The sequence below is a fragment of the Manacus vitellinus genome, unplaced genomic scaffold (genome assembly GCF_001715985.3).
Source record: "Manacus vitellinus isolate BGI_N305 unplaced genomic scaffold, ASM171598v3 scaffold_42_pilon, whole genome shotgun sequence".
NCBI classification, from domain to species: domain Eukaryota; kingdom Metazoa; phylum Chordata; class Aves; order Passeriformes; family Pipridae; genus Manacus; species Manacus vitellinus.
The window spans coordinates 6,710,852-6,738,483 of record NW_021940553.1 but is presented as its reverse complement, the minus strand read 5'-3'; the positions used below and the strand labels follow the sequence as shown (position 1 = coordinate 6,738,483).

General features: G+C 38.7%; 1 protein-coding gene across 4 annotated transcripts in view; it reads left to right on the top strand.

Moving 5' to 3' along the window:
- KIAA1328 (KIAA1328 ortholog) overlaps positions 1–27,632 on the top strand; it is a 172,174-nt gene that overhangs the window by 94,924 nt on the left and 49,618 nt on the right. For all 4 annotated transcript variants that reach the window (XM_029962160.1, XM_029962159.1, XM_018078819.1 and 1 more), the window contains 2 exons: positions 19,992–20,680; positions 23,462–23,557. In XM_029962160.1, the coding sequence (XP_029818020.1) occupies positions 19,992–20,680; positions 23,462–23,557 (785 nt within the window). The remainder of the gene's footprint in view (positions 1–19,991; positions 20,681–23,461; positions 23,558–27,632) is intronic.

Sequence of the window (27,632 nt, the reverse complement as noted above, 5' to 3'; positions counted from 1 at the left end):
GGAAAGCAAGCTTTTACAGAGCTTATAAGAGTCTGAGATGGAGTACAACATGGTTGGGATTCATCCAAGAGAAGTAATGCAACATGCATTGCATGAATGTTAATGGGAATAGTTTCTGAAAAGGAATTGCAAATTCCAACCTAATGCAAGGAGGTAGGAGAAAATCCTGGCCCTTTTGTTGTGGTCCTGTAGATACTAACAGAGAAATCCACATACTGGTTTATGGGTCATCATTGCCTATGGTGCTCTTGCTAAGTACATTAATAGAACAGTGTTTGTAAAAGGATACAAGTTTAAATGTTTTAGTAAACTACAGAAGAAGATTTGAAAGGGGGAAGACGTGGGTGTTCTAGCTACCTACAGCTTTGGCACCCTGTCTGCTTGTTTAATTACTGTAACACATTTGACACAGTTGAAAACTTTTGAGTTAAAATCTTTGTGTGTATTTTATATAGAATGATGTCTTTTATATTTTCTCCTCTGGATTGATCAGTCATTTTTATTTAGGCTTTATTACTGTAATACAGCTGTTGGTTATTTTTCTTTTTAATGCTTAGCCCTTGCCCAAGGTGCTTTAAGGGGAGGAGGAATAGATCAAAATAATAATTTTTCTTCTCCTAACATTAAGATAGGAGTTTTTAAATTACTCAAGCCAATTTATTGCAGAGTAGATTCATTGCGGATACACTCAAAATCTATCGGATTGATTGACGATGCTGTTCTATCGACATGTCTGTTCCAAAAGAGAATGTGGGATAATAGGCTGAAGATTTGATGAATACCATTTTGTTTAGAGAAAATTATATTTTGGTGCATTTAGTATATTTGTAATGTGGAAAAGACTTTGAAAGTTACCTTCAAAAGGTGACTGTAGAAAGGCTCTTCCATTGCTGATATCAAGCCTTGTGAGAATGGAGGGTTTCGGCGTTGCTCCAATTCCAGGGAGATTCCACTGCTGGAAAAACACAAGCAAAATACATCACTATGGGTTTTGTAGTCTGAAGGTTTATAAAAAAACCTCAGCAAACAAATCACAGAACTTTACTTTGAACTTGACTTGTATACAAGTTGTATAAACTCCTTTCAAATAATACTGAGTTAAAGTTACCTTAATGAAAATGTTTGTAACTTTTTGGATCTCTCTTTTTAAGCAGGAAGCCTGGCTCACTCATTGCCCTTATGAAGTGAAAGGTGATAGTTCTTTTCAAATTTATGCTATTACTTTTGTAGGTTTTATGAAATAGTACATTTTAAAATTAGTGGAATTTGTGAAATCACATGGTGTAATTCCTAATAATGCATGTGAATTCCTAAAATTCACAAGAAAATAAGCTAATAGATTCCTCTCACGATTATTTTTTTGAATTGATTTATCTTTGGAGGCAAAAAGTGGTGGATGTTCTCTTTGATTTTTCCATATTAGATTTACTTTCTGAACCATGATGTCCCCAAGTTTAAATCTGAGTTTAGAGCAGAGGCATACTCTGAGTGCAGCAGGTAAGACACAGAGGAAGAAAAAGGTTAATTTCCAATTCTGTCTTCTTTATATTTTGTGTGTGGCAAAAGATTAGGTGTGACACAGATTAGGTGTCTTTGAGATGTTTATTTAAAGTGTTTTTCGACACAACTTGCTGATTCACGGTGAAGCCTTTCTGTCCCACAACTCTGTGACCTGGCCTGTATCCCAGCCAGACGGGTGAAATTGGCTCCAGGCTCTCCCTTCTTCTTGGGGGGACTGTATGTGATGCCTGAGGGGATGAGAGAGAAGTAAGGACCAATAGTTTTTGGCCTTTCCTTGATCACTTCCACTGTAGCCTCAATTTTAAGAGTCCCTAAGCTGTGGCTTACTTCAGCGCTCAAACCTTGGTAAAGGGTAAGGCTGGGGTGGGAAACAGAAAGCTACAGGAGCTGTGAGGTTGTGTTAGCAAGCACAGAGAGGGGTATTGCCCTGTTTCTCATGCATCTTCAATATGCATTCAGTAATAGCCACAGCTTTGTCTCTGCTCCATGTACAGGGAGAATGGAGATTTCAGGATGAAATAGAGCTCTCCAGGAGAGAACAGCTTCAAAGCATTATTTAGCCCTCCTTGTGCCCCCCCTTCCAGCAATTATCTTAACCTCATTTATTTTCCTCCCAACTCTGATATGGGGACTGCAGTTTTCTGTGCTGAAAGAAATTATGACTATTACTTTGATTATTCTAGTTGGGAACTGCCATGAGTACACTACATGCAGGTGCCAATTTTTTTCAGTTGTAGAATTGAATTCAGACATTGATATTGATGCAGTTGAACACATACAAATTTCAGTACAAAATACGAGACTCCTAGAGTTCTAGTTAGTTGCTTTTGATGAATTGAAATAATTCATATGCTCTTATTAAAAGCCCAGAGAAGAAACTGAAATGCATCTCTGTATGCATGATTCTTTTTTAAAATGAAGGCTAAGAAAATCCCAACTGATACATATAAGATGTAGCTTTTTTAATTTATTGCTCAAGCATATGCAAAAAAGGCATTAATTTTCAGTAATATAAAATTCTCGATGTGTAGTGCCTGGAGCTATGGTTTTGAACCTAAATTGCATGTATTTACTTAGCCATATAACTCTGCAATGTGGAAAATGGAAGTGCATTTCAAATGTGTGCAGGGATTGCTATTACTAAAACCAGTTGTAATTTATAAGTGAGAAAAATAAAGCTTTAGATGGCAGATGAAGAGACACCTTTATTGACTCCATATGCTTGACTGCATGAGGTGCCTTCCTGAAAATGGGAAGCAAGTGCCATATTTTAAGGAATTTCAGAAGCCAAGCATCAAGGGGTAATAGAGTTGACCTCTAATTTCAGAAATCACAGGCTAACGTTTGAGAACATTTGACTTCCAAACTTTATTGAATGCTCTGCTTAGCACTCAGTTTTATGATAGTAAGGATTTTTGGCTGGGAGGCACATCAGTTATACTGTTACCTAGCAGACTTTTTCACTTTAACAGCAGACACCAATGGTCTCTAGGAATGAAATGCTGCTGCTTCAGACTGTGCAGAGGTGTGGCTGAACTGGCCTTCAGTCCTTGATTTCACAAGTGTGGTTTTGCATCCTCTGTTCTTTTTTACCTTGAACAAAGTGCAGTGTAGTTGGTCGCTTTGTTTCTAAGTAGAGATTTTTTTCATTCCTGAGGGTTTGCTGTCTCCTTGGCGTTATAATATTTTAACTGGCATTTTTCTATCTGCCGCTTCCTAGAGTGTCCATTATCCATTGCTGCAGTATGTTATCTACAGGCTGTGTCTTGGAATTCTCAGTAGGCAGTTCTCAGCATGGGTGCTGCTCACCTTACAGAGATGTTAAGGAAATACATGGTTTGGATGTATATTTAGTGCAGACTTGATTCCACCCTGTGGTCCCTCCACCTAGAAGTAAAGATTCCATATGAACACAATGTTGCACTTTCCAAGATGATTGAACTTTTGCTTTCAGTACAGGTGTGTAAATTTTTAGAAAAGGGAAAGTTTTCCCATTAAATAAGAAGTTTCAGCACAGGTGAGGTAAAACTGTGACTTCCACCTGCTCTTAGCTTGATCATATTCTTGTGTGTCTGTTGCTTTTGGTATGAATAAAAAAAAGCTGTGTGAACAATTTTTGTGAGCATTGGTAAATGCCACCAATAAGACACAGGAGCACAGTTAAGCATCCCTTTGCGAGTTCCAAGTTTATTAAGTAACAAACTGCCCATCATCATATAAAAAATGAAGGGAAGAATTTAAATGTATTTTCTGTAAGGCAGTTTTCTTTAGGTTATTCCTAAGTAACCATATCTGCTTTCTGAATATAGAATTTGAGCCTTATTAATACATAATACATAAATTTGTACAAGAGCAAAAGATTCTTTTAGCATCTGGACTCCTAAAGCGACAGGTTTAAAGATACTCAGAAACATTATGGATGAATAAAGCTTCTATTGCAAAAAATTCAGCATAGGTATAAAAGCAAATGAAGGACAAGACTTCTAGGTAGGCATACTATTTTTTGTTAAACAAGACTGGCATACCTGGGAAAATTAACAAGGTTTTGGGCAGCCAAACTTTTTTGAGGTCTGAAAAGGAAACAGCAGATTTCAAAGCTAAATGCAACAACTTGAGGGCAATTAGCAGTTTGTTTAAAATCTAGTTAGGATACTTAGAGGTTTGTCCATCAAATATAAAATCCTAGATGAGCCTCGAGGTTTTCAACAACTTCTTTACTTGAAGTCATGAATAGCTGTCATATATACTAGTTAGGTTTTTTTTCAAGTATAATTGTCTTGTACAAATATCCAGACTATTATGTGTTGTTAGCAGTCTGCTCTCATGCCTGATAGTGCTTAAAAGCTGGAATGCTGTTTGTAGCCCTGCTGGTATTCGTTTCAGATTTGGAGGAAAGAGCGGGCTAGGTCTGCAATACAAAGTGATTAGTGGCAAAGTAAAAAAGTTCTTTCTACTGAATTAACTATTTTGTCAAATGGCACATTTATTTACAGGCAGGCTCTTTGGACAATTGAAATGCACTTGAAACAGTCCTGATACTTCAGCACTGCAAATTGGAGACTGGAAAATAGGAGGACAGAAGGCACAGTTTTCATGCTAAGGTTCCTACCCTGCTCTACTGCTGAGGAAATGAGCTGCCACATCTGCTGTGCTGTGACAAGATCTGGACAGGATATGTCCAGGAGACTGTGTGGGAACAGAATCCAGGCAGATGATGGAATTGTTTGAGCTGTAGGCTATCTATGCTGTCACATTTAATGGCATACGTTCAGCATCATCACAGACAATAGTGAGGCAGAACACAAGCATGTTAAGCACTGCTGTTTTTTGCCTTTTCAAAAATGAATTTCTTGTATTTATTAATTAGACTAGTTCAGAAACACCGAATTTTGCCAATATGGATATAGCAGCAGTGCCAAGAACATGGCAATTTAACCAGTTTCCAGTTTAGTGCTGGTTACCTAAAGCTAAATAAAAGAAGAAACTAGAAATGAAACCAGAAATCCTGGTAGATGTTTTTGCAGCAACCTTACAGTGTGAGCAATATCAGTGTAGCTGATTAGATTTCTCTTTACACATAAAGATTCTGTTGTTTTGGATGTGGATTGCAGTTTTGATTTAATCTTTTTTTTTCCCCCCAGTGACTTCATATTGTCATTCAGATTGATTCTAGCTATCAATTTCAGACAAATTAATTTATGAATGATTTTTTTAAATAAAAAAATTGTTCATAAGGCTCTTAACTCTTTGGAACTTGTAACCCAGAGTAACCCTTGTGTAGCAGCCTCCTGTTGGACTGTAACTGGAGCTATAGGTTTTCTGTTCCTCCAAAATTTGTACCACTTCAGATTTGAATTTTTTAATATCTATCTCTTGAACAATCTCTTTGTGACTGAGATTCAGAGAGGTCCTGTGTATTCTTTGACCCCGGTGTCTTCATCTATAGAACAAGGAGAAGAGTGCTTAGTTACTGCCAGGAATATTCAGGCATAATGTATATAAATACCTCTAAAGGTTACAAGTTCTCTCAAAGTGCCTCATATTTTTGCTGATTTAATGTTAAGTAGAAAACTGTGTGTATGTGTGGTGGTGGCAGTGGGGGGAGTTCAATCATCAGATGTCAAGTTTTGTTTTATTTTTATAATGATTTATGCAGTTGTTAATCGGCAGCTGACTCCTCAGAGGGAACTTCAGGGGGATCATGTATTTAGAAACAATCTGGCTTCTAGTATTTTCTCTCCATTGTAGTTTTCTCCCTTTGTTCTTTTGTTCTCTATTATGAAGGACATTTGCATGAAAACAAGATTTTTGTTTCTTAAGAGTTCAACTGCTCCTGCTGCTTATTCCCCACCTGGTCATAATCCTCCGTTTGTGACATCTCAATTGGTGGCTGTGCAAATGATTATGATGTCAAAGACAGGATTATGACTTCAGGTGAGAAACAAACAGCAGGAACTGGTGAACTCGGGAGAAATACACATCTAGATTTTTCTCTAACCATTTTTATGTTAAAAGCACAAGAGAAATGCAGACAATAGATTATGTATGCATATTAAAATAACTGATGTATAAGCAGATTGTATCATACCAGAGAGTAACATGACAAATCTATTCTTTAAATTGCTTCCACTACTGTTATTCTCTAGTTTCATCTACAGAAAATTACAGTAGTAGAATAATATCCAAAGACAGTGTTATCAGGACATAGTTACTTCATTTTACCATGTTATAGCTCTTGTGAGAAACTTGTGCTGTTGCAGCACAAAGTCCTTATTTTGATTATAAAAAGGTTTGATGAAAAACATAGAAACAGACCCAAATTGTGGACTGTCAGTGAGTTAACAAGGGTCCCTGGCGACAGTGCGGTTTTGGACTAGATCAAGCTGCTTTATGATACAGTGGGAGGTTCTTGAATTTGTTTGAGTTCTTCTGCTTGGGTTCTTTTTCTCTTGTGTAATATCGCACTTCCTTTTTGTTCCTGAGGACCCCACTGCCCCCAGAAGCTAATTCCCTAAAGGGTTTTTGCACAGTATCTCCTTTTGAGCATTCTTGTCTGTGGTTGGGAGTCCTATGACAGTAAATGGCTTGTATGGCTCTGCAATACAATAATTTGCCCCTGTGCACAGGGCAAGGGGAGAAAGGTATTTGCTATAGAAGCTTTACAGGTTTGAGAATTACAACATGAGGAAGGTGTGTGTGTATGTGTTACAGCACCAGCTGATGTAACTAACACCTGAGATTATGTCTTTGGTAAGTTAGTGGTGGATTCTGAAGAGATTGCTCCACAGAAATCCTGTCCAGGGAATCAGCTTGCACAGTTCTGCTGTTCAAGTTGTTACAGTCATGACTGGCACTTTTAGTAGCTAATGCTAAGGTCATCACAATGACAATTTTTGGTTAGGAAAAAATTTTTCCCCTTCTGCATGATTTCAAGAATGGCTACTTATAGATACGTTATGGAGGAGTTTTTTTGAGGTATTTAGCTTTTCTATTTTTTGTGTGTAGTTTGTGAAATGAAATGGAAATAAACTATGTTATCTTTTAAGCATTTACTGTACTGTGTCAGAATGACTGGGTGAAAATAAAAAGGGAAGAGAGGAGTTAATGTAACAGAAATAAAGATGTGGAAAATCATCCAATCCACAGTTCTGATATTTGAAGTACTCCCAGCTTCAGAGAAACCATGGGGAGTGGTGGTTTTTTTTTCGGTTTGTGGTTTGTTTTTTTTTTTTTTGAGCAGAATTGAAGTAGTTATCTTCAGGAGCCCAGTAATTAAAATTAGAAAGTTGGTAACATTTTTATTGCAGGCAATTCTAGTGGTGAGATTAACATTAGATAATCTTATCATTAAATAACCAGGCACCCTGTGATGATCTGACACATGAGAGGCTGCACAGAGCTTCTGGTCCCCCAAGGGCTGTGATTGTTTTATGGTTTTATCTTATGATAACTGTGCTTTGGTTTTGCCCTTTTCTAAGGGTTTCATACGGTACACATTCCCTCCCACCTCCCTGTAAATTTGTAATTTAACGCTACTCTAGGAAATGGCAAATCAGCATGAAACTATTAATCTTATCTCATATCATGAAACAGACACTGATCCAAGAGATCTGATTACTTTGCTTCTGGTCATTATCCAGACTGAACACTCGGCTTGGGCATTTGTATCATCAAGAGTTCTGTCATCAGAAAGGAAAAGATTTCAAAAACAAGAGCAAAATCTATGATCAATCCAGTTTAACATTTCCTGCCAAAAATACAGTGTGGCACCAGAGTCCTTTTACTGGTCACTTAGCGATCCGTTGCGGTATTAAAGCCTTAATTTCTGCCCTGTGTCTACAGCTTCTTCTTATGGGTGTTTAAAGCAGAATAAAGGACTTGAATGTCAGGCATGAAGACTTTAAATAATCTGTAGTGATTTTAATGAGTTCAGTCACAATTGCCACAGGTTTGCTGTGCTTCGTAAGTATTTCTGAGATGGAGCTTGCAGTCAGGCTCTCTGCTGCCAAGTTGCTTTTCGGTCTTTTGAGAAGGATGGAAACTGGCTCCTGTTCAGTCCTGCAGAACTGAGTCGGTTTTAGCTTGAACTGCTCTGGAAATAGCCATCTGCATCCCCTCCCCTCCAATGAGTATATTGTGAACAAGAAATTCAGTTTTAATTTGTATTACAGTTTAGCTAATTAAAGAAAACTCATTTTAAATACCCGACTGAACCAATGTGATTTGGGTTTCTTCTGTTCTTTACTCTTGGCTCTTCTTCCTTTTTTTCCCCCCACTCAGTTCTTCCAAATACTTGCAAGTTCATATCTTCTCTCCCATCAAGTTTGTGGCACTTCAAAAGATGCACTTATTTAATATGTAACTGTGAGGGAAGCTCAATCTCTTTTTTTGCTTTTCCAGTAGGATAGAACTTTATACTCTACAACAGTATTTGGAAAATATTTTTTTTTTTTTACTATTTACAAATCCCAAGGGACTTTGTAGATATGGAAACATGTGGTGAGAATTTCTTCTCTGCTCAACTGTGTGGTTGAAACTCTGTTCCTGGAGGGAGGGAATTTTACTGTTGACCTAATTCTACTCCTGTTAAAGTTGGCACTGAGTGGTTTTAGAGATTTTCAGCCTCAAAGCGTTACCATTCTTTGTTGAATCCAAAGTTTAAGGAGGAGAGCTGAAGTGCAGCTCTTTCAGATGGAATAAGGAAGGCTTAAGCCTGGTAATCAGAATACATTTATTAACTAACTCTATCCAAAGAAGTGGCCTGGGAACCCAGATAGAGGGTTCAACTTTGCATTAGAATTTTGTCAGAACTTCAAAAATTCATACCTTTTGGCATCATGGGCTGTTTCTGCTCTCTACATTGGTGCAGACTTACCGTACAGATTGAGTTCACAAAATGGGGAAGGATAAACCAGAGCAAAGGTAAAATATAAACCCACAAACTTCTATAGTTTTCCCTGGGGAAAAAAAAAATCCCTTAAAATGGTTCCCTTCTTGAGAATAATTAATGTCACATTTTGGATTTCATATATCTGCTACATTAATTGCTATCAAGTGGCGAACAGACTTTTTTTTTAAAATGCACAGCTGTTAGGGTACTGGTTGGAAAGGGCACAAAAGAAGTATGTAACACCTCATCACAATACAGCTCTTAAATTGGCACAACACAAGAAAATAATGGTTCTCTATTAAAAGGAAGGTCTGCATCTCCAGCTTGGAAAGACTGTACTGTAGGGGCTCAAAGTTGGAAATTGTCCTTCATCTTGTAAGCGGGGCACGGTGTTTTGCTAACTATTAATGTAAGACTATAAACACATATTTAGTACTTTTGCATATATTTGTGTGCTTATGATTAAGGCCAGCTTTGTGCAAGGCTTTCCTTTCCTCAGACTCTTGCAATTGCTGAGACTTTACTAAGCTGAGCTCAATTTGATAAGCCTGTTGGGTGGGTTTTATTTGGTTTGTCTGTCCAGACTGCAGTGTCTTAGAGTGAAGGCGTTTCCCTCACAAGGTCACTGCTGCCCTGGAGTAGGGAAGGGCCTTTCAATTTATGCTTGGTCATGCCCTTTTAACTTAATGTTCTCTTTCACACAAGCTGGTAGTGATGGATGTCCATTCAGACAACCTAATGGCCTATGGTAGCTATAGAAGAGCCTTTACATCAATATTCTGCAGCTGAGACCCATCAGGTTGGACTGTCAAACTGCTATACAACACATCTAGGACTATTTTATGCAAATAATAGCTGTGACAACATTGCTATACTTTATGATGTCAAGTGGGACTGTAAATGATCATTTCCACAGGTCAAGAGTAAGTTGATCTCTGTGGCTTGATATATCAGAGGTCATTTCCCTCTGTCAGTGGTCGCTGCCTTCAACAGTACTAAACCCACTGCAGAATGCCCTCAGCTCTTAAGGACCCTCAGCCATACATGGATGTCTACTGGGACATCTGTTGTGGCATTTCAGGTGTGGTGAGAGTGTTGTGGAGTCAGCATCTTCATGGTGAGCTCCAGAAGGCAACAGTTGGCTTACCCTGGGAATGGGAGATTCCTATTTGCTCCATGCCTGTTCTTATCCTTTGATTCAACTCTTCCTGCAGTCTTTCATTAGTTAATTTATGTACCTATTTGGAATACTGCAAGCCTGCCAAAGAGAAAACATTTAATTTCTCACTGAAATCACAGCCTGTGTGCCAAAAGGACCCTGAATTTTTATGTTCAGAGGGCTGAGCCTTCCAGGCTCCAGTGAGATTGTTTGCCTGTGTTGCTTAGAGGTCTCAGGGACACCTGTCCAATGCAGAGACTGTCAGATTAGGTTACAGATTATGAGATATCATGCTGTGAAAGTGCTTAGGTAGAACTTCTTCAGGGGTTGTTGTATTTTGCACAAAACTTCCAGTTACATGTGTTCTTATTTAAAAAAGTTCACATCCTTTGCATCTGTGGAGCGCTGCTTGCATGTTCAGCTCTTCCTGTGTAACTGTAAACAAAGGTGTTGACTTCTTGCTAAGGCAAGAGAACCTGACAAGAGCAAGGATATGAACTAACTATGGAAAGCAGGAACTGGAAGCATAATATGCAATATCTGCCCATGGTGGAGTTGTGCCACTGTTCAGAGAAGACTCAGCATTTCAGGCACCTTGGTAGCAACTCCAGCATTACCCATGTACTGGTTCATTCATCTCTACGTTGCATTGTACCCTTATGTGTGTTTGGAGTATGTCTGTTTTTGCACTATTACTGTGATATATAGAAATAGTCTGTGCTTCCAGCAGGTTAATTTGTATTTTCTTCACTCCCTTATCTAAATAAGTTGTTCCTGGTAATTTAGTCACCTTGGCATGACAGCAAGTTTTGGCATGACAACAAGTTTCTGCATGTCAGCGACTCCAGACTGGTTGTTTTCTCTCTTAGCTTCATATCCAGTGAGAGAGACATAAGGACCCCTCTTGTGTTTACCAGGGGTTAGCATGGGGTAAAAACACACAAGCTGTGATCTCAAAGCTGATGAGACTTTGGGCAGTCAGTTAGACAGCTGCTGTCTTATAAATGGTATATATACTTTTCTGAAATGTGTGGAAGTCAAGTACCATGGCTCTGACTTGATTCTTATAGAAGACATTCGTAATTTTCTGTTACCAAGGCTATTTAACACATAACTCTGTCTTGCACCAGCATTTAGCCAGTTAATGTAAAGCTCTATATTGGTGGGGTGCTGGTGTGTTAGTCTTGTTCCAGTCTTTGTTCTGAAGAACAGCATCATTACAAAATAAAAGAGTCCTTCTAAAAAGCTTTTATTTCTTTCATGAAACTTCTTCTTTGACAAGATGAAGTGAGTCAGCCTGTCTTTAATGGGATTGCACTGAAATGTCTGCAACTCTTGTTGTCATTCCTTGGCATGATCGTTACTTGAGGGGCAGATTAGAGGTCAATCAGCCAGAGCCACAGGGGCGCCCACAGCTAGCCTCAGGATACTCCCTACAAATGTAAGATCAAAAGGGCAGGCATATGAAAATTACTGTTTACTTTTTATGAATTATTTCCCAGAGATGGGATCATTAGCAGAATCTAAATGCTGTCTAGCTATTAGTGCAAGGACACTCCTGACAGAATGCACTTGCTTGGGCATACCTTTCCACTGTTAAAATAAAAAGATTTTCTGGTTTTGCTTTTGTGGGATTTCTTTATTATTTAAATAACTTTCTGGTTGTTGTTGTTTGGTGTGGTTTTTTTTGCCCCCAGTACACTGTCCCTGCTTCTGAAGAACGTGCCTTTAATTCCTAGATGTCATCTATTTCTTTGTGCAGCAAAGGTATTTCAAAGTCTTCATCTGGGGACTCTGCAGGAGTTTTCTGAAGGAAGTAAAACTTTCTGGTAATCTTCCTGACTGAAGAGTGGCTGTTACAATTCATTGCTAGCCAATGGGTACCAGAATTATCCCTACTGTAAATACAGGGGAAAGGTGATATTGGCTGTCACGGTGAGGTGCATGTTGCAAATGCTGATGCAATGTCTACTTCTGCAGTAATCTTCACACATCAAAGTCTGCACCTTCTTATCCACATAAGTATCTGGCTTCTGTTTGATCACAGTAATCAGGGCTATTTAGAAGGGTCACAGTATATTTGCCCTTTTGTCTTGTGTCTGGAGCTATGAAAGCATGACTTTGGAGCAAATGTTGATTGAATTCTAAGGAGACTGGCAGGAGCTGGGAACATGTGTAGCCCCTGATATGCTAAACTTGTGATTCCAAGTAGAAAACTGTTTGCTTTTTAAAATAACTTTGAAAAAGTTACCTTGAAGAACCAAATACATGGTGGATATTACTCTTTAATGAAAACCAATATGAACTTTCCTCTTATCGTCTAACATGTTACTACCCTTAATGTGCAATAATCAAATGCTGCCCAGTGTAAGAACGAAGCTAAATCTGGCTGGCAACCAAAATAAAATCCCTTATAGCTATTTTTTATGTTCTTCAAATGTGTGCTGAGAGATTAGGCAGTTGCCTTTTTTCCCCCTTCTCTGCTGTTTTCCTTAAAAAGTTTAACCCCCCTAGAATTCTCTTGCACCACCCTCCTATGATAAGGTCAGGAGGCAGAAAATCCGATGTTGTGTTCTTTATCTAAATCCTTATCCTTCCTAATCTGGCTAGACATTTTGGATAGGTGTGTTTTTACTTATTTGGCGTGATATTTTCTCAACATTACTTTTTTGGCATTTATCTTGACAGCAGTAGCTAGAGAACTTCTTGCTAGTGTTTAAAAGGATAAACTGAGCATCTCCCTTTCCATCTTTTCCTCTTGCTGTTGGATAGAGCCCAGGAAACTTTTTAATCCTTGCAAAGCTGTGAGCATGCAAAGGAAACGTGTGTGCAGATGAGTGGGGTCGCTGGGTCCTCCAAGACAGGGGTCTGCAAAGTGTCCATCTACAGGAGTGGGTCTGGGACTTAGCACAACAACCTTCTAAGAACTGAGGCACAGATACTATGAGTCTGTGTGTGCTAGGCACAGTTTATGTTTGTACTGAGCACACCCAATCTCAAAAATTTTCCACCCTATGACTTGGACTTCTTGGGCTAGGGAATAGGGGTTCTGAACACCGCTCTTCAGCTGCAGTCATGCTCACAGGTTCATGAGATTCAGGGCCTGGACATTGCAGGCTTGCCCTGCAATTTATTGCAGACTTTACACTGAGGCAGAATCAAATATCTAATGGTTCTGTTCATCTTAGCTATCTTCATTGCTGATGTCTTGTTCTTCTAGTCATCATGTAAAGCAGTGGTTTTAAGATATCTTTTACTGCATCTGTGCTTCAGAGGCTGTTACTTATGCTTTTTTTTTGATTATATTGTACTGCAAGGTTTCTTAAACCTCTCTGAAGTGGTATGTCTTGAAGCCAATACTCGAATCCTGATGGGTTTCTAGAGCACTGGTCTCTCCAGTGCTGTTAGAACAGAAGAATGGTGGAGGTCTCTTCTCCACCCAAATGGTGAGGTATGTGAGGTGCATCTGTCAGCTGATAGCTTTTAAATTAATATTTCCATTTCCCTGTGTGTAGCCTTATCTTTACAGGCAGGTGTATATGCGTTGGGAGAGGGACTATTTTTGGCTCTGCTGTAGGAGAGCCTGAAGGTAATGAGTTGTGCATAGTAAATCTTGCTTACTCCATAATTTCCACTACATTTCAAATTAAGGGCCTAAATTAGGGTTAGTGTCAGACTTGCTCTTTTGCTATGTCCTAATTTTGTTTTAAAAGCACATAGCTAAGGACTTTAATATGTTTTAGATTCAGGGCTTGTAAGTTATACTAAAATCCCTAAGGGAGGCAAAATAACTTATTAAAACCTTGCAAATGTTTTTGACTGCTGCATTCTATTATTTTCTATTCCAGTGGTAGCATGCAGCCTCTGCTGCTGATGGGTGGAGGAACGCAAACCTCCAGGGCCCATTAGACTTAACTTGTTTACTGCATTGATATCTATATGTTAAATGACAAGAGAGTTCAGGTTATTGAATAATTTAAAATTCAGCTCTAATTGGTGTCATATGACCTGGAAAAGGCCATGGATGACGCCAGGAGCATGCTGTGAAATTCTTATAAATAATTCATAAATTAGATCATTCATTTGCCTGGATGTCTTGTTAAATGCAGAAGTTTGTAAGTAATAACTGATGATATAACACCTGTAAGTATTTAGTTCATATGCTGGAAGGTAATCTACCTTGATGATCTTCTAGCAAAACCTGCCAGAGTACGAGAGTTAATTGCACTAGGGAGAATGCACTACATTTATTTGGGATGGGCTTTGGCAAGGCGTACCGTGCAGATGTTGCATTACACATTCTCTATCAGCTAGACAACTATTCTGTGTATGCCCATGTTAAAAATGCAGCTCATCACTCTTCTGCCCTTATTTCACATGAACTCCAAATGCACTGGGAAATGGTAGTGACCTGCTCTGCTCACAAATAGTATAGTTTTTGAAATATTTATCTAGGTCTTGAACTACTGATTCTTCAGTAAAATAAAGGGCAAAAGTAAAAAATTGAAGTCAGAAGATTCTGATTTTTTTTTTTATTATTTCTATAATGCTGGCAGCACATTGAATCTTAATAGTAGGACCTGGTGCTGTCAAGATTAGTGCAGTGGCATTTTTCTATAGTGCAAACAGGAATGACACAGTTTTTTCCCGGAAAGCAAACATATTTGTTTAATTTTAGTGGTCAGGTATTGCACTGCCATATGTGAGTACTGGTCGAGTTTAATGGGCATTCTGCTCACAGTGACTTCCAGGACTCAAGGTACAGGCACCTCACTTTAGTTTTCTTGGAGCACTATATTATTAACAACTGCCTCATCAGCCAGCGTAAAAACAGTTTACTGATCTAAAATGGTAGCGTTTGTTAGAGATTATCTACAATATTTGGGTAGCAGGAGAAGAAGGGTGGCATGTTTATGAATGCAAAATATACACTTAAAGCTGAGTGCCAGCAAATGCTCACATGCTACTTTGAATGCAGGTTTTTGTGCACCTGGCATCCCAGCTCAAACCCTCTTAACAAAGAGGAGAAAAAATACTGAAGGCAGCACAAATATAGGAGGTGTTCCTCTGCTGTCAGCCAGCAGCTATAGATTCACTTTTTTGTGATGTGATCATATTACTTTTACTTTTTTTTTTTTTTTTTCCTACGCCTGTTCAGTATGTTGAGTTCAGTAGATTTTTACAGGAAAAATACAGGTTGGTTGACTGTCATTCACAGTTTCTTTCATTTTGAGACCACTTGTTTTATTCAGTGGAATATGGCAATCATAGCTATACATAATTTCTACAGAAAATGGTGCTTTATTTCTTGCTTGAAAAATGGTCGGCTTACCTTAGAGTTATCTACTGTATTTATCTTAGGCAGTGACAGAGACAGTTGCTTTACTATTACGTGGCCCTTTGTAATGGCTGATACTGGGTTATTTATGGTAGAGATTTTAATAAAGGATTACACGATTTAAAGAAAAAAATTTATAGACTTCAGTAGATCCTACCAATATACTTTCAAATCTTTGCCCTTTTATGTTCTTTCTGATAAATTCTTACAGATTCTTGGAAAGAACAGCTCCTTAATCACTAGTAATGCACTTCAAATAGTCCTATCATTTGAAATAATTGTTCTTAAAAACATCATTTCTGTTGCCCCAATATCCTACCTGAGCTTATTTATAATTCATTCTCCTCATTCCACTGACAAAAGCTTATACTGTTGATAGACCTGAAACCCAAAGCCAGGCTTTGTTCAGATGAGAGCCATACATCAACAATGCAGAGTGGTGACTGAGTTCCAGGTTTTGAATGTGTACCTTAGTGAGTGTGTCAGCTGAATCACTTGGTAGAATCACAGATTTCTTTAGGTTGGAGGACACCTTTGAGCCCAACCATTAACCCAGCGCTACCAAGCCTACCATTAAACCTTGTCCCTAAGCACCACATCTACATGTCTCTAAAATACCTCCAGGGTTGCTGACTCCACCACTGGCCTGATCATCCTGTTCCAGTGCCTGACAGCACTTCCAGTGGACAAATTTTTCCTAATACATTTTACTGACTGTGTCCAAAGAACAGCTATGCTGGTGAAGAGTCTTTAGGTATGTGCCCTTGGTGCTCTGTAAGGTGATTCTGTGTATGGTAGCCTCTCGTTTGCCCATTTAGATGTTTTTACTTCATCTTTGAAAATCTTTATATCTCTATATTTCTTCTCTCTTCATTCTTCTTGGTCTCCTCCAGGGTTCTCACCTCAGATCATCACAATGGACTAGTTCTAAATCAGTGCGTTCCTCCCACTGTTTCTACCCCACCAAAAGACACCCCTGAGCTGAAAATCCAGATTAGAGAAATGTTCTTAAAATAAAACTGAGAATAATTTTACTTTGTTGTCTCTCTTTCTGCATTCAAACATGTTTCAGCTAAAAGCTACAAACCCAGGTGCTATGAATTAAACTCTTAACGCTGTTAACATCTCTAGCAATTTTGCTCTTCACCCCAAAAGCACTGTATTTTACTGGGAACCCAGCTTTTGCCCCTCAGAGTGCAAGACTTCTCAAGGTAATGATTCTGGGCTGTTTCTTAAGCATGTTTTGTACGTGCAGTAAAATCTGCTGGGACCTTGCCTGTGTTGAGATTGTAAGTTACGGATTCATCCCTTGCAACACAAAGCCCTGTGTGCTGGAGTCAGCCTGTAAATGTGCCTCCTCTGCCAGCGCTGTGAATTAGAACTGCCAAGCACACAAGTTGCATTTAAGAACAATTTGCAGAGATCATAATGCTGCGTGCATAAAACTGGTGCACTGTTTGTCTGTTCGTAGGAAGTTTTTAAGGGCTGGATGTTTGTTTAAGCTCTGCGCTGAATCCCCGAGCAAAAATTACTGGGGTTGCAGTAAAGATTTTGTAGACCTTCGCATGTGTCTTCCTCTTTAAACCCTTCTAAAGATTATTTAAACCATTTTTAATATCTCCTTGTTTCACAAGAGTTTCACATCTGATCAAGTCTTCTTAACTCCTTGTGCTGCAAGGAGCAGTGTGAGTTTGTTTGTTTAAGCCCCAGTTAAAGGAACTTGTATCTTTAAGTACTGTACAGCAAGCCTGGAAGAGCTCCATGGAGGGGAAAGCACAGCTGTTCCATCATGGTCCGTCATGGTTTCTATGTGTCCCATAGGCAATATCTTTCTTAAACTCATCTTGTAAAATTACCCAATTCCTTGTGCTTGTGTGTCTTTAGACTCACAGTAGAAGGTGGGTCTTTGGATTATTTTTTTTTCTTACTTTTCCCCTTCACCTGGCCTGCATCCTACAGATCTTGACATGCACTGGTCTCTTCTCATCCTTCGTAAGTGTAAATGTCAGTCCCATTTCCCTGCAACCTCTACCATCCAACTGTACTTTCAATCAGAGCTTTAACACAAATTACTAAAGAAGTTGTTGACTAGCTTCTGACTCCCAGTAGCTAATTTTTCTTTGGGGTTAGACCCTTCAAAGTACTGAGTAGCCATCAAAGGCATGTTGGAACTCACTCTTCTACCTAACATGACCTCCTCCTCATAAAGGAATAAAAAACCCCACTAACATTCTATGACATTAATGAGAATTTTCCCCCCTGCAAACATATTGTAACTGTGAAATAACATTAAAGTTTCTCTGCCTTGTTATGAAGTCTTTAAATGTCAATGCCATTTCTGAGACCATCAGGGCAGACTTAATGGCGACCAGGGTCAACAAATGCTAACTGGTACCTCTCTTTTAGGGCCTTCAGGGACTCTTAATAGAGTCTCAGCCATGAAGTTAATTTGTGATGTGGACCTTTATTCTTAGACCCGATGATTATTTTGTAACATCTTCATTCATGTGCTTAGATTTCTTAACGTTCTCTTGTCTATTCAGTCAATAAACTGCTGAAATAAAGACATTCTCAGGCATTCCATCTCTTGAGTTTCCTTTTTTTGATGTTCCTTTTAACTTCTGGTTATGGGCTGTGGAAGGGTAGTGTGTGCTTTCAGTAGACCACCCCTACACTGCCAGCCCTGATAGGATCCTCTGATACCCTCAGGTCTGAGATCTCCTGCTGTCCTAAGGGACTGGGAAACTGTCCACTGTGAAAGCCTCTTCCTGTAGGTGTCCTAAATCCTTTGCTGCCAGAAACAGGTGAGGTGGGAAATGAGAGACTGTGTAACTACAGGATTCTTTTACTTACTCTTTTCTGTAATATTTCTTCCTGTTGCTGGTCATCCCTTTCTCTATTGCCTAATTTAGATTAAAAGGGCTCTTTAGCCTTTATTTGCCTAGAAAATATTGGAGACAGTGATGGCACGCCACAAATAATAAATAACAAAACTCCATCTTTTTGGTGGCATGTTGCGTTTCTACTCAGTTGCCCTGCCAGACCCTCTGACTTTAAAATATTTTAGTGTCCTGCACTTTTCACCCAGTCCAAGCACCAGACTCTCCTCAGACATTTAGCACTGACATTAATGCAAATGCCTCCAACTCACTAGGCCCTTTGGGGCAAAACATGACATCCTTGGCTTTCAATCACATGGCAGAGAGGATATATTTGTATGCACAAAACTGGAAATAATAAAATATCAGTATTCAGGTGCTAATCCACATTAATTTGCATTCTGTGAAGTCTACAAGAAACTTGTAATTGGTTGTCTTGAAGGGCAGCTGAGTATATTTGGTATTTTGTTTATTTATTAAAAAAGAATTTAAATTATACATACAAATGCTGCACAGATTTGTATTATATCTCTCTTCTAATCGTTGTTGGACCCTTGCTTGCATTCCTAAATTCTAATGTTTTGGGTCTGATTGACTGTCTTGCACTCTGTGTGCACAATACATATCTATTGTAAGCATTGCCAGAGTGCAAATTATACCTTTCTTTCCATCAATGGATTCCAAATTGCCCTGCTAAACCACTTATACTGCAGTGCTTTTGCTGTCCTTAACAAACCTGGCTTCTGTAATTAAAAAAAAAAAACAACCACAACAAGATCTTTGTGAAAGGTCCCAAAGGCTGGAGGAGTTTAAATTCAGTTTGTTATTGAAATTAATGCACAGGTCTAGCAAAAGATATGTGGGTGCCTGATACACTGCTGTTCTGATGTGCATAAAACCTCAAATGCTTAGCTGCCTAGATGAACCTCAGTGCAAAGATACTCCAGGATGTAAGTAGGATTGTGATGTCTGTTACATCATATCCACAAGTATAACAAAACCACTAGAATTTGCTTGCACTGGGTTGACAAATGTGAATTACAGTTGCTTGCTTTCTTCAGAGTTTTATCAGACTATAATCACTTGCCCAGCTTAATTGAAAAATCACTTACGTTTATAGCTGTATTTAAACATGTTTTGTATTTAAATGACAGCTTTTGATGTACAACCATTTTTTACAGAAAGTAGTTGGTTTTTATCTGTGTTTCTGTAAAGATATTTCAAAAACTCTCATCAAATTTCCAGTGGTAAGTAATATCCCATTCAGTGCAAGGTGAAATGTTTTACATCAAATCTCCTGCTGTGTAATGGCCAATCAAAGACTATTTATAGTGGCTGAATGGATTTTTTGGCTCCGTATTCAAAATTAAACATTTTCAAACCTTAACATTTAATGTTTTTTGCCACTCTTCAAGTTGATTTTATGTAACCCTAGATGCTCACAACTACTTGATACTCTGAAGTGACTCATTTTATGCTGAGGATCCTGCAGGCAGTAGTTTTACATTTATTACACTTGTGTAGATGGAATGAAATGTAGATTTGATAGCAGATCCGTGTCTGTCTTCTGGTAAACATTTTGTTGGGTTTGGCTGTATGTCCATCAGTGTGGCGTCTGTTTCTGAGAGAACACATTTATCAAGGGAAATTGTTGAGCAAAGATAAATTTGAGTAATTTACAGGAAATTGTTTCTCTTATTGCAGTTATCCAGTAAGAAGATCTCATGCCAGCAGCCATCTCTTGAGCTAGATGGCTCCTACCTGGGTGTTGGGGGACCTTGGACTCTTCATAAGAACTGCAGAGCACCAGAGGCTGGAAGCCCAGCCTGTGTTGCATTGTCTCAGCCTTGCAGGAATAACCCCCATTACGGGACTGAAATCCGTTGCAACCATCAGGAGTGTCTGAAGGAATATATGATGGAAAATGACTTGCACAGAAAGTGTAACAACACTGCGATTTCCCCAGCCAAGCAGAGGAGCCCTCACCATGTAAAACAAGCTCAGGAGGTGGACCAGAAAGCAAATGAATTTCAGAGCACGTGCCCTCAGCAAGTGAGTCATGGTTGTGCCTTCAGGCATGTAGGGAGCTCAGGGATCGTGGAAGAGAGCCGCTATGTCGGCCAGGTACTTAGAAAACACTCTGGGCCAGTACACAAAACCTGTGATCATTCCAGGCACTCTCGAGGTTTTGGGCAGAATCACAGTGCGGACTCGGGGCCTAAGGAAACGGAGCTGGCTAAAAGCTTGCAGGAAGAAAGAAGGCAGAGGCTGCTTCTGCAAAAAATGGAGCTGGAAATCGAAAAGGAACGACTCCAACATTTATTGACTCAACAAGAAGCAAAACTGCTCCTAAAACAACAGCAACTACACCAATCCCGTATGGATTATAACAGGTGATTTTGAGACTTATAATTAAACTTAAAGAAAAATTCTGAAATTTCTAGTGAAGACATGGGTGATAGTTGATTAAAGTGGGAGAATGGAACTGATAAAACAAGACAGGCAAGACTTGTGGCACAAATTCTAACAGTGATTTAGAGGAGAGAAGACTTTTTAGTGTGTTGGTATATACTGTTGGCAAACAGCATGACAGCTGTGGAAAGCAGCAGAGGAAAACAGTAGGTGGTAGAAAGAAAGGCACAAGACAAGCACTGCTAAAAGACTAGGTAAGAAAAGAGAAGCAGTAGAAGAAAATGAGACTTTGATCTTAGTGCAGACACTTGAAGGAATACAGACATTTGCCAAGAGAGCAGCGTGAGCGTGGATGGCATAGATTCATTCCCTCTTCTTTCCTTGGAGAGTTTTGAAGTGTTGCACCCTCCTAGGTAGGGACTGTAAGGAATGTGTTTTACAGAAAAGATAGAGATCATTATGTGCATATATATATATATGGAATATATATTTTTTCCCCATGTATTTATGGAAAAGGAAGGGTGCTCTGTGTAGCAAGGCCATTTTCTTTCCAGTGGTGGTTGCGAAAAGGAGAATGCTGAGACTGAGCCACGGTACATGCTTAAAACTATAAGAAGAAAAAGGCAGCAACCATAGAAATACATGATGTGGCTTGAAAGGCCCTTGAGCTTATTGCAGAAGGTTAAGTAACAGGTTTCTGACAGTGTAAATAGAGTCTCTGAGAAAGGAGACAATGGGAACAGGTTAAAGCGAGTTAAATTAACCATTGTAACTGAGTTGAGTACTAGCATTTCAGCATTAGGAAGGGAAAACAATAGGGAAGAATGTAGCAGTCTTTTAGGAGAGGCAGTAGGAGTGTTTCACAAGGATGCATATTTCTATACAGTTCTAATATGGCAACTGCTGATAGCATCCCATGAGAGTCTGCATTACATGACCCACTTCCTACGTTCATATATTATAACCACCATGGAGGAATATATCACTTTCTCTTCTTAATTCCAGCCCCTGGTTACTTTTCAAACTGTAGAAGAGAATACTGTAATCTAGATGGTCTTTTGTTTGCCTTCTTGGATTGTTGTTTACATTTAAAATATTGTGTTTATATGGCTTTAGAAGTACCTGTCTTTAAAGCAATCACAGTTGTGTGTGTTGAAAATGACTGAGGTCACTAACAAAGGATTACGACTTCAGGTGAGAATTAAGTAGGAACAGATGGATTCTTAATCATCAAATACCTTAATTCCATGCATGCATCCCTCTAATGAAAAACAAGTAGATATGAAGGACACAAAGACTTTTAGAGTTGGTTGTGAGTTTTTTGGTGTTTTTTTTTTCCCAGTGGGAATTTTTCAGGATTCAGAAAAATATAGACCTTAAATATCTACAGTGATGTCCTCGTTATATCTATTTTAGCTATTTTTTTCTGAAAAAAAACCAACTCTCATGGTTTACAGAGCTCTAGTTACCTAAAAAGAATTCTATGAATTAAAATCATATATGATCAATCTGAGGACTCAGTATTTTTGTGATCTCTTTTCAAAGGTGCACTTGAAGGCGGATATGCCATATTCTCTCTAAGAAAGCAACTAGAAAATAGTGTACTTTCTCTTAAAAATGTTTCAGTATCTTTAGAATTAAATAGTTGATATTTACAGGTAAATCTCTTACACATCACAGTTCTGTTTCAGTTCCAGGTATATAATTCACTTTTGCACTTGGTAACAGGGCGGTTTTCTATACTACTAACAATAAAAATGAGTTTAGCTAAGCTCAAATACCCTTTGCTTCATTGTCAGGAGGTTCTAACCTAGTTAGGACATCATGACAGTTTAAAAAAAACAATACAACAAAAATCCTTTTCCAGACAGTGTTTATTTTTGTCTGTCCTTCTGCCTGGGCAGAGTGCTGGTTAAAGTCCATTCCAAGCTACTGAAAGTATTGTCATTGAATGACAAATAAAAGGTCTGACCATTTGCAATTATTGGCTATTAACTTTTCTGATCTTTTAGCTAAAGTGTGAGTTGATCCTTTTTTTTTCTGCCGTGCTGCATCATGACTGCAATCTAATTGTCCACATTTCCCTATTTAACCTCAAGTGTACATAGTACTTTCAGTTTGCAGTTTCTGTCTCTGTGAAATAGTTGCTCAGCTGTCAAAAATGGTGTGTGTGCAGGCAAAGGGGTAGTTCAGTGACTCCTGATGCCAGCCTCACTGGAGTAGACTAGTAAGGGCGAAGCCCGGAAACAGGAATTTTATTCAAGTAAAAAAGTAGTACCACTGTCTTGGCTTTTCTGTCTTCATTAGAGAGAAAGAAAAAGGTGGAGTGATCTATTAAAATTGGAGCATCATCTGAGGGCCCATAGTTTGAGGACACAAAACCATCTGAAACAAATTCTACATTTTACGCAACTTAGGCATGATGCCTTTGAGCTCTGATGCTGAAACTGTAATCTGAGCCCAACAGGGATGTTTTTTATTTGATACTGTGACCCTTTCCTTAAGAGAGCTAGTCCTTGGAAATCAGTAAATGAAACTTTTCTGTCTGTTTCCCAGTGGTAACCCTTGGAAGCAAAGGCAGTGGACCTAAGTCAGCCTTTCGATACAAAAGTATATCTGAAAGTGTGAAAACAATTGCAAAAGCATCTGCATTTAATGTGTTTAAGCACCCTGTTTATAGACACATAGGTCACCTTTTTTGTGGCAAATTCCTGGCATGGTGAATTGACCAGCTGCAGAACCAACTAACTCATCTTTTTCAGGATTAGAGGCCACGTCCCTGGCTCAGAGTATGTGCCCATTGCTGAAGCACCCGGAGAACTTGCTCTGATGATGAACGGCAGCAGCATGGGGCTGAGGTAATTTCTCTCTTCACTTCTAAGTGCTTCACAGGGTCGGTATATCTTCTTGACAGTGTGCTGTTGCCTGCCAAGTGTATTTGTTCATGTGTTTGTTTCAGATTAAGAGCTTTTTTCTGCAGGAAAGGTAAAATTCATTGACTGCTGTGTTTTATGAGTCAACTCAGTAGTTATGATGACCAGTTATTACTCAAGGTTTAGGGTCTGACTTCCTGAAGAGGTCTCAGGTTTTGTGTGTCACCTCTTACCCCAGTGCAAAATGGAATGTTCTCAAAATCTTAGCTTTTTTTCTTTGTTCTAGGTGCTGCTTGTAATTTTTTTAATTAAAATCGGAACATCTCTTTAGCCTGGATTTGGACCTGCTGTAAATAATATACTATTCCTTAACTCTCAGATCTTTTACAGTTGGTGACAGATACTTGTTTTTTAAATATTGCTGCGTTGCACCTCTGCTTCGGTGAGATCAGAGCAAACCACCACTGAAATAACTGGAAGTAGAGTTAAGCCAATATTTAGCTTATAATCTCCATCTTGCTTGCTATTTAAAACTTCAATCAATACAGTATTGCACTTTCTTTCTGTCCTACCCTGTCACATTTCCTGTTAACACTGGAAGAAGATTCAGGCTTATTAGAAAAGCAACAAATAAAAGCTGTGGATTTGGCAGGGTTTTTCTCCTTTTCTCAAAAAGTAACAGCTTCTTGTTCTATGCTGTAACTACAGGTATCCTTTTGACCAAAGAATTACCTCTTTCGTAATTACCTCTTTGGACAAGACGAGCTGTGGTTTGAATAGCCCTTTTTTTAAGTGACGAGACAATACCTTAAAATAATAAACTTTCTTCTCTGTTTTGAGAATACTGGAAGAACGGATAATTTATTTATGAACTAAGGGTCCAATACTTTCTTTTTTCTTCTTTTTTTTTTTAACTTTGTTATACTGATTTTATTTTATGAGATCTTCTTCACTGAAAAGGGATAAGGCTTTTTTCTCCAGAACAACAGGAGTTTGTAGTTTCCTTGGAATACTTCACTGCTTACCCAGGTGTTTGGTTACTGTGAGTTACTGTCATATCCTCCTTGTAGTCTGATGCTTTTTCTTTCACTTTTTAGAGTATTATCACTGTAACAAAAAATCTGGAGAGTCACAACATGTTTAAGATGCAGTAGCATTAAGCTCCTTGGAGGAAAAAATGTAACCTAGAACATCTGTAGGGCTTCTGGCAACAGTTTACCAAAAATCTGCAAATATCTACATTGCCTAACAGGGAAAATTTGTGCTGTTAACAAAATGAGAGTTCCAGATTTCAAAAGGTTCCCTACCCTCTCTTCATTCCCCTGGTTTAATTTACTGTAATTTTTCAAAGTTAATGTCTGTTCGAGCAGTCTCAAGTTGCCTTGCCAGCTGGTTGCAAAGTTTGGCAGCAAAACACTTGGAAGTTTTTCTTCCTATATGCCATCCTCAGTTTCGCAAAGGTTACCAGATGAATGGTCCCTAAATAATTTACTCTAATGTAAGGCTTAAAGAGGCTGCAGAAGACAAGTCCATTTGTCTCTTTTATGCATTTGAATATGTAAGTGATGTTTTCTTCAGTATAGAATCTGCAAGTGTGTGGCTAGAGCTTAGAAAGGAGGAAGAGCTGGTAGGCATAAATCTTTTTTTTAACTGTTTCTTTTTTTTTTTTCATTTTCTTGGTGCTGTTATTTGTTTTTTAATTGACCTGTCAAACAGTTCTTGTTACGGCAAATGCTAGCAGAACGCTAATGGAAAATCAGCCCTCTCTGACTTCCAGTTCATACATGAGAGCTCCTCTAGCAAATCTCACAGCATGAAACTTGATTTCAGTCTTCAAATAAGCAAAAAAACTTAGCTTAAAAATATCCTGGTATTTTAAAGGAAATTGTGAAATTCCTGTAAAATACTAAACTTGATGAAGTGAGATATTGGAGTTTAGAAGTAAAATAAATAATATAATCAAGAACTGAAAAACACTGTTTTTTTTTTATAATTAACAGCTCATTTTGAGTTAATTATCTACAATTACAAAAATCTAATTGCAATTTATCCTGTACTGTCTGTGGGAAGAATTGTAGGCAAGGGAATGTGCACACTGCCAGGCATAAATGCTATAGGATGGGTACAAATAATAGACGAACCCTTAATGAAAAGAAAAAGCAAATAGGAGCGTGCAGCTGTGCCAGGCTATTGAAAGGTAATTGTAGCCAGAAATGAGGTATGTAGTTTAAAAGGCATCTTGTCATCTCCTGTAGGGATTAATTTTTTCCCTCATTGAAGAAAGAAAAAAAAGAGTTCACAAGCAAATACAGTAGAGTTTGATTTCTGATACAGGCTTTCCTTATAGTCTGTCAGTGAAAATGAAAACTTTTGTCTCAGGGGCTACTACAGACAAATTTTCAAATGGATGCCTGTTTTCTTTTCTCTTCTACTACTAAGGTCTTTTTGTTGTCGTAGTCAGGAGGCACTGTCCATCTCAACCTATTTGGACATCTACTCTGGTATGAATTTGCGGTGTTGAATTTGTCACTTCCCTGATGGGTATGTTGAGAAGAAATGTGACTGTACCTTTGCCTGCTTGCAACTGGGCTGGCATGTGGGACCTGAAGGTCTTCAGAAGTAGGATCTCCAGTTCTCTAAGGTGCAGCAGTCAGAGCAAGTTTTATTGAGGACGGTTTTCGCTAGCTCGGAGTGCTCCTGTGTGAGCCCACATCCAATTTTTAGCTATGGAGATAGTAGCTTGTGCAATTAATGACAAGTTGTCTGTATAATTTCTTTTCAAGTCTGCCCCAGTGTGTGAGATGCTTTAAAATATTCAAAATAAAAACATAACCTGATGCATTTGTTCAACATAAAACAGCCTTTTACAAAGTGCTTTCCATCTCCCAGATGCAGATGCTTGGTACATGCTCAAGTACCCACTCCATGCTTATTCAGTAGTATCAATACACCCAGCACCTGCTTTTGTGTGTGCTCCTGACATCTGCATCTGGGAAAGGAATTCTAAAACTCTTCTCCTCTTTATTTAATCTTAACTTTGGATCTGAATGGCGTGGAAATAAGACCTGTTTAATGGCACCAACTAAAGAAGACACGTTTTTCTACTTTGCAAGCACTCCTCCCCACAGCTCTGCTGTGTGCCTAAATCTTAGCATACAAGATACCCTGGTTTTCTGACTCTTGGGTTCCCTATACAGCTCTGCCAGTATGGCTTTTTACTGCCTTCTCTCTAACGCACATCTCTGCCTCAGATTTCACACAATTCTGCCACTGAGCCTCTACGCAGACCTGTGCAAAGTGTTATAAATAGGAATTGTTGGATACAGCAGCTACTGAATGTGTTTACAGCTATCTGCAGGCATTCTTTCAATGTGTGCTACCTGGTGAAAGGATTTCTTTCCCGGTGCATTAAAGATTTGCAGGTGGAATTTGCCACCTTTAATTTCATTGAAGGCTCTTTATGTTTAAGTGCTTCATTCTATATCACCTGTGTGTGTTTTTTTCCAGTTTGTATTTTTAGTTAGTTGAAAATATCAAAGACAGAATTCAGCAGTACTTCCCCTCTACTTGGATGCTCATTGCTATGGTGATAGTTCCAGGAGGGAATGCTGTCAGGGGTCTTTCAAAAGATTTTTATGTTTATGGTGTAACTATTTTTATTATCTAGTAAGAGAAGGTGACAATTATCTGTTGCTCCTTGTTTAATGCTTTGTTACGAACTCTCTTTTTTCTGAGGGTTGTTAGACGTGCAGAAATCTTTCTGTGGTGATGTGCAAACACACTTACATGCTTTTGTTCAAATATTCAATGCAATTAAACAGACCTGCAGAGGAACACAGACTTGCAGCTCCCCCTACTGTCCCAGGCATATCCAGGTTTGTTCACACAATCCTTCCTTCTAATTAATTTAAAAATAAAATGAAAATCACATGAAATCTCATGGCACTGCTGCCTCTGACCTGTCTTGTGCTGGCCCCATTACTCCTGTTTTTGAGAACAGATTTTTAGAAATAGTAGCACCCATTTTGTTTCCTGTTTGCAGCTTTCTTGTCAGTTCCTC